The sequence below is a fragment of the Limulus polyphemus genome, unplaced genomic scaffold, assembly GCF_000517525.1.
Source record: "Limulus polyphemus unplaced genomic scaffold, Limulus_polyphemus-2.1.2 Scaffold3124, whole genome shotgun sequence".
In the NCBI taxonomy this organism is placed as follows: domain Eukaryota; kingdom Metazoa; phylum Arthropoda; class Merostomata; order Xiphosura; family Limulidae; genus Limulus; species Limulus polyphemus.
The window spans coordinates 11,147-18,971 of record NW_013668734.1 but is presented as its reverse complement, the minus strand read 5'-3'; the positions used below and the strand labels follow the sequence as shown (position 1 = coordinate 18,971).

The 7,825-nt window shown below is 29.5% G+C and overlaps 1 protein-coding gene across 1 annotated transcript in view; it reads right to left on the bottom strand.

Annotated features, from left to right (window-relative positions):
• LOC106468705 (fasciclin-2-like) overlaps positions 1-7,825 on the bottom strand; it is a 29,019-nt gene that overhangs the window by 12,834 nt on the left and 8,360 nt on the right. The window contains exons 7-10 of the mRNA XM_013929145.2: positions 7,116-7,215; positions 5,139-5,312; positions 3,052-3,308; positions 1,784-1,976 (exon numbers count right to left, since the gene is read on the bottom strand). Of these exons, the coding sequence (XP_013784599.2) occupies positions 1,784-1,976; positions 3,052-3,308; positions 5,139-5,312; positions 7,116-7,215 (724 nt within the window). The remainder of the gene's footprint in view (positions 1-1,783; positions 1,977-3,051; positions 3,309-5,138; positions 5,313-7,115; positions 7,216-7,825) is intronic.

The following is a 7,825-nucleotide window of genomic DNA, read 5'->3' as shown; positions in this document are numbered from 1 at the left end:
ATAATAATGCCCCCGACTGGCTGAAAGGGCGAGCATGTTTGGTGTGATGGGGATTCGAACCCGCGACCCTCAGATTGCGAGCCAAGTGCCTTATCCACCTGGCCATGCCGGGCCTGCCTAAAAACTGTAAATGTAATACAGCTAACAATAATACTAGTAAGTTTTACTTAGTGTTTCTGTATATAATGTAAAACACATACTAAGCTGTAACTGTTAATGCTGTTCTTATAATATTTATTATGATATATTAAATGACTATATCATTATTAAAGGTGGTTCAAGGTTAAGTTGACTCAAGTCATAACACAATGTCTGTAAATACTAAAATTAATTGTATTACATCTGAAAGAAAATGCAATACATAATATATGAGTTGGTAGCTTTTCTTGAAAGAAATTTACAAGTAAAAGGTTACACTGTACATTTTCTTCTTTTGATATTTATGTATAGTTCAAACAGATGTTAAATTAATATTTTATTTTTTTATTTTTGTGAGAATTGGAAAAGTGAATAGTTTCTTTATTGAAACAAAATAAAGGGCAAAATATTGTTGTAATATAATTTAAAAAAAAGATTCAGAAACATATCCGTAAACATTGCACCTCACAATTCAAACAATAAATATTTAGTTTTGTTCAAAGAATTTGCAGCTAAGACCAACAACTGAAAATTTTCTCCAATAATAATTAGCAAGACTACTCACCTAAATACAAGTTTCACTAATTTAATTTCAAAATACTAGCACTTACACTAAACTCTGGAATCTGAAAAAGTCATATTATTATTATTACTATTGATTAATTGTTTTTAAAAATACCTTTAGCAACAATGTGCATTATTCCCTATATTTATAATTAAGAAATTTGATAACCTCAGTACTTTCAAAATTCTAGAGCTTCTTTCTTCTGTGGAATCACACAGGTTATGAAATTTCTTGAATTGTGATAATTTTCTATCCCATGTGTCTTAAAATCATCATTATTCCATGTTATCAATTAATGCAACTTAGCATATTATAATTAATCAAGCAAATAACTTTGGTAAATCAGTTGGTTTATCTTCTGTTATAGTTTAGAAATAAACTCACTTCCTTAATAAAATTTCCCAATTTTCACTGAGGTTAATTTTCTGTGCTGTACATAAATACAGTTTGTATACATACAAGGAGCTAATTAAATTCAAAAAACAAAAACTATTCTGTATTACATATGAGTAAAAATAATTAACTTAAATCTCATAAAAAAAATTTACCAAAATATATTTTACACTTTAAATGGAGGAAGGAATACTAATAAAAGAAACATTAAAACTGATTAACATATGTTAAATTATTCACTGTAATTTAATTTGATTACTTTTAAGGAAAAAACTACACAATGGGCGATCTCTACTCTGCAGGTACTGAAGTTTAATGTTGTAAGCTATGAGACTTACCACTGAGCCACCAGGGACCACTGTGATTTCCTTGATTTTTTTAAACAATTACCTACCAAGTAGCATATCCTCAAAGGGTTAAAGAGTTTTATTAAACTCTTATATTTTATTAAACTTGGATTACAATATATTGAGAACATAGTATTTAATAACATAAATTTATTGATCGAAACAGCTAATATGATTTGAAAAAAAAAAATGCATATTTCTTGTCCTTACTTATTTACACATATTGTTTACAATTTGTAATGTGCACAGTAGTTGGAGCTGTTGTAAACTTGTATATTATTATTAAAGTTCTGAAGAATTTCAGATTTAGACACAATGCTATTGTTATACATACTCTTACCTTGAGCTGTTTGGAAAATCCTTGTTTCGTCCTGACTGTAACCAATCTCATTTTTGGCTCTCAACTGAACTTTGTAGTAGGTGTTGGGTTCCAATCCAGTTATAATATATTGGGCACTTTGCCAGTTATCTACAAGATTCTCTAATTTGACTTGACCATTTTGTTTCCAATTGTCTTCACCATCTTTTTTGATCTTACAAAAAACAACCTCAAATAAAATATTTTATAGAAAACTTAGAAAATCAATAAAGTACTGAATAGAAACTGCAAAGGATGTGATGATTAGGATATATTTTTTGACTATTTTAAAAGGAACATACTTGAATTGCTTTTTCTTATAATATATAAATACTAGTAAGGATTCATGGATAATACACAGTGATGGTAAAGTGTAAAATAAGAAAAACTTCACTGCTTGCTGGATTGATGGTACATTTTGAAAAATAGCTAGAATAAATGTAGGCCCCCTAATAATTAAGGCATCACAAAGTACACAAAGTATCTTAAAAGGCTGTTCCATGTCTTTAAAAGTTCAAAGAATGTATCCTTATATTGAAAAAGAGGTAAAGTTATCACATGTGTTAGCTGTGATTCGCCGGACTGTCAACAAAATAATAATGAAATTAGTGAGCCTATAATAAACAATTAATTTATAATTTCTTGTCCAAAAATAATGCAAAACACTCCCAAAATAAAATGAAACAAACAGTTTCCCATGACACTGGAGATGTCACTATTTAAGCTTTTATACATTGCCAAAAAAATGGCAGCAATCTTTTTCAATCAAGGTGTAGCTCTGGAAAGTAAAGTGTAGTTAAATTGCTTTAATGTAGATAATTATGACTTCTAATAACTAAATATGCATATTCACACCATTCTAGATATGTATAGAAAAAAATGTGGCAACGCCTTCAGAATTGACAGTCTTTGCATCTACAATTCTGTATTATGATATCGTACAATACAAGAACTTAGTAATTATTTTACACAGGAGTATCTTGTTAGAATATTGAAAAACAATGTTAGCATTATTATTGTCTGTTGTAGTTCTGAATATTTGCATAATAATGGTGGTCTAAAGTCGCAGATATAGATATTTCATTATTGGTTCAATGTCTTTTTAATCATAACTTTAATCCCACAAATATAAGTAAATTAAATGTTATTCCACAATATCTCAATGTGTAAAAACTTCAAAAGTAACATTCATTACTTTGCCCAAATAAAATTATAAAGAAACTTAACATAATTGACATTGTGACCCGTACCTTAAAGTAACGTAGTTGAAAAAGTTTAATAGGCTTTCCATTGTCTTGGTTTATAGTCCATCTAATTTCTATTTTGTCTGGAAATGCACTTATATTTCCTGAGGGTGAAACTATTATTGGTGGATCAGGGGCTGATTCTTTTGGCATTGTCCATGACTCTTTATCAAGCCACATCCCTGTGCCAACTGCATTCTTTGCTGCAAATCGAAAAATGTAGGTAGCTCTTGGTTTCAGGTTTTCCAGAATGTTAGTTGTTCCTGTAAAAAATGTCAAACATTTTTTGTGGTTAAACTTAACCAAATAGTAGGTAGCTCTTGGTTTCAGGTTTTCCAGAATGTTAGTTGTTCCTGTAAAAAATGTCACATATTTTTTGTGGTTAAACTTAACCAAATAGTAGGTAGCTCTTGGTTTCAGGTTTTCCAGAATGTAAGTTGTTCCTGTAAAAAAAATGTCAAACATATTTTTTGTGGTTAAACTTAACCAAATAGTAGGTAGCTCTTGGTTTCAGGTTTTCCAGAATGTAAGTTGTTCCTGTTAAAAAAAATGTCAAACATATTTTTTGTGGTTAACTGAAACTTAACAAAAATAGATATATTTATTTGCTTTTTTCACGAGAACATATGTTATCAATGTAAATCTAAATAAAAAAAAAAGAATATTTAAATCACCACCTAATGGTCCAGAAGTCTTGATAGAGCATGATATGGTGAAGTTTCAGAAAATAAATCATGTATCTATTACACAATTAATTCCTGCTTATTCTTGGGTATAAAATTATTATTTTTTTGTTATACATGTTATTAATAGAAATTAACTATAAAATACTCTTTCATATTAACTAATACTGAAACACCACTCTTTAATTATGGTGGCCAAACAGTTGCTACTGAACATTTTGCTACCAGTCTTTTCTTTACTAGGGTATTTCACTACCAGGTCATTTTGCTACCCGATAATTTTATGTCATAACCTCCCTTATATATCTCATTGAAGATCATAAAATAAAAATATTTCTTCAGTATTAGTTCATTAGACAAACACTCCTTCAAAATAAAAAAAGCTCTTATGTTGTAAAACATTTTATTTAAAATGATGAAAGATCTGAACTTTTTAAAAATAAATCAGGCCTTCCTCGATTAGTTGTCGAGCCATAATGAGTTATTTATATGTAGCTGGAACAGGTAGTAAAATACCTTAGTAACGAAAAGATCGGTAGCAAGCTGACCAGTAACAAACTGTTCTAGAACCTTTAATTACATGTCATAGTTAAACGCCAATCTTCATTAAAACATATTATTATGTTAGTATATTTTACAGTATTTTAATAATTATTTTTTATTTGACACTACAACACAGCATTATTTGAATAAGTGTTGCATATAGTACTAATGAGTCTACTTGTGGCTTGTTAAGTCCAAAAATCACCATTATGTAAACTTCTAGATTTGTGGAAACAAAATGAAATGCATTTTTAAGATTATAATATAATTTAATGTAATAATAATATTATAATATAATTTAATGTAATAATAATATTATAATATAATTTAATGTAATAATAATATTATAATATAATTTATTAAAATGATAAAGGAAAGTACAAGACAATTTTATCATTTGTGTTTTTCTTAACCCTAGAATTACCAATATATCAAATGTATACCTAAGGGTAAACTCTTTCAACACGTTTTTCTAAATTATTTATGCACAAAATTCTTTGTGGGTCTATGAATTTTGTTGATGTTTTAGTACAACAGTAGAATAAGATATATTAATGAAGAACAAACTTGTTTGTGTTTTTTGTAAAACTTTACTCATAAAGATGTTAATAATTTAGCATACCATATTTTAATAAAAGTGCAAGATTATTTATTATTATTATTAAAAGAAATAACTTTTTATATGCATATCATAATCATAAAAGTTCAAGAACAGTTTAAAACCTAAAATAATATGTTTCTAATATGTAACAGCATAAAGAATTTTCATTAATATCGATATAACAGATGCAAAAAAAAAAAAGATTCAAATGAGAACAGTTTTAAACTACAAATAAAAACAAAAAAGTTAATTAAAAAACGGCTTACCTGCAGTCATTTCTTTTACTTTAACATTTTCTGGTAAATCACTTTCTTCTCTATATTCCACCAAGTATGAAGAAATAGGCATACCTCCATCATCCTCAGGACCCACAAACTCAAAGGTGATCGTTGTAGATGTAATGTCTTTGTAATTCACTTCCAATAGCTTTCTTGGGACAGCTTAAAAAAATTACCATTTCATAAATTATGGAAGCTACTTTCTCTATCCTCAATCATGCTTAATCTGTTAGCCATGAGTAAGCACTACTGCCCCAACTTTCTCTATCCTCAATCATGCTTAATCTGTTAGCCATGAGTAAGCACTACTGCCCCAACTTTCTCTATCCTCAATCATGCTTAATCTGTTAGCCATGAGTAAGCACTACTGCCCCAACTATGCATTTCCCATTCTAACAAGTTTTTTACAAAGGACAGCGAGGTCAATATTAAATTACACACCCTAACAAAATTTTCACAGGCCTTCTACTGTATGTGGAAATTGGTTTTCAAAACAATGTTTGACCAGGCCAAAGGCCAAAAGCTCATTGGTGAGACTTTACAGTATGTGTTCTAAAGTAATGGCTAAAATTCTAGTATCTTTGGCTACTTTTCTGATGAAAATAACCATTAATTTTTAGGTTTGGCTGAAAGCCTTTGAGCCTTCAAGAATTTTCAATCTTTGTTTATTATCCTATTAATGATTCCAGGAGATAAACCCAGCTTCATTACAATGGCATTTTGAATCAGAGAGTTCTCTTTTGTAATCATAGCCTTTACTTTGCAGATAAGAGAGCACATTTTTGCCAAAAAAATGCTCTGCACTGTGAGAATTCTTGTTTCATGGAGAACACTAAAGGCTTCCTTGTTTGAAATATTGTGTCCTATAATTTGGATGTACATAAAAAATACTGTGTGATTATTTGTCTTTGGAAAATGTTGTCAAATAATCCTCAAGCCATAAATATTTCCACGGTAGCATTACACACACACTGTTGAATAGTCAGGAATTTGCCACAAACCAAGGCTCACATCTGCACTGACCTGCCACTGCATTAGCATGTGCAAATTGTTCTTATAAAATGAGACTAGTCTTCTGTACAACAACATATGTTGACCTGGATCTATCTATATAAAGTAGCACATGGATCTGAAACTAATCACAGAGCAGCATGTGGGCCTAGAATTAATCACATGAATTATCAGCATCTGAGTGTAAAACATCATGGAAAACTGTTATTCTAAAGCTATATACACAGGTGTAAATGGATCTGAAACCAATTATAAAGCAGTTCTACAAGTAATAAACCTATAGTTTTATAATCCAAAATTGACTTGTACCTCACAAAAAATAGAGATCAGAATGAAACCCATTCAAAAGTCAAATGCAAACTATTTTGTTCTCAACTTTTTTTTTGGCAAATAACTTAAGTAAACAAATTACCTGGCCATAATAAGTATTAAGGTTTTTTTTTTATAAATTGTTTAGCCAGAGTATTCATAATGAGTACAATGGAAAGGACAGCAACTGCCTATTGTAGGAAAAAACACAGGTGTAGAGGACACTTGTGTTTTTTCTACAACAGGCAGTTGCCACTTTTCCTTTGTACTCATTGTTGAGGTATTTGTTTTTAATCGTACGTTAGTTGAAGATGATCCACTCCTATGAGTTGAAACATCACAGTTTTAATTACTTCGAAACCATTTCTTCTACAAAACTTTTGAAGTTTTTTTGATGTTATAAACTTATTTATAGTAAAATTTTTGTTATATTTATGTATGATTTCAAATACCACAGTAAAAAAATTTGTATCAATACAACTACAAAATCTTTATGAAAGTTAAAACAAAAGCCCTACAATATGTTTGCTAACTTACAGCATTTTAAAAAAATGCATATTTGTAAATACAACAAGTAAAGCAAAACATCTTAAAGTTGAAAAAATGCTATCAAATATCCTTGTCTATTAATTACGTTGAACTTACAAGCTTCGGTTAACTGGATGATAATGTTGTCTTTCCCATGAATGTTAACCCCTTCACAGTCGTAGGAGCCATACACATTCGTTTTGGAAGAAGGTTTCACCTGTAACATAAAACATCTCTTGTTACAGTTTACTTCTAAAATCTTTCAAGAGGATTTATTCTAACTGGATAATTTGTTCAATGTTAAAAAATGTACATTATTATTTTTTTAATAAATGTTTCCAAAAGAAACCAAACATTTCTAAAATATTCAGTAATAAAAGTTTGTCTTTTGTTAAACATAAAATTACACTGTGGGATATTTGTGCTTGTCCCCCACAGGAATCAAAACCTGGTTTTAGCATTATAAACCTTCAGACTTACCGCTGAGCCACAAGAGGGCCAGGAACAAAAGAAAAGTAATACGTACACATCAAGTAAGATTAAAGTTTCAACTCTTTACTTCTAAGCAGAAGAAAGTGTATGATTTTGAAACCAGACAGATAAATAATGTGGATTCAAATCATTAGATACTTTCTATGTCCTCATATAAGTCAAAATTTTAACAATAGGGTATCCTCAGTAGCTGTGGCTGTAATAAGATATCAAAATCGGTCAAGAGGTGGTGCAATGAGCTAAAAGTTTGAACTTGAAAAAAAAATCGGAGCCATTCTATGAGCCACTATGCCATGGCTAAAAATACTGTAATTATAATGTATGATTAAGATTTC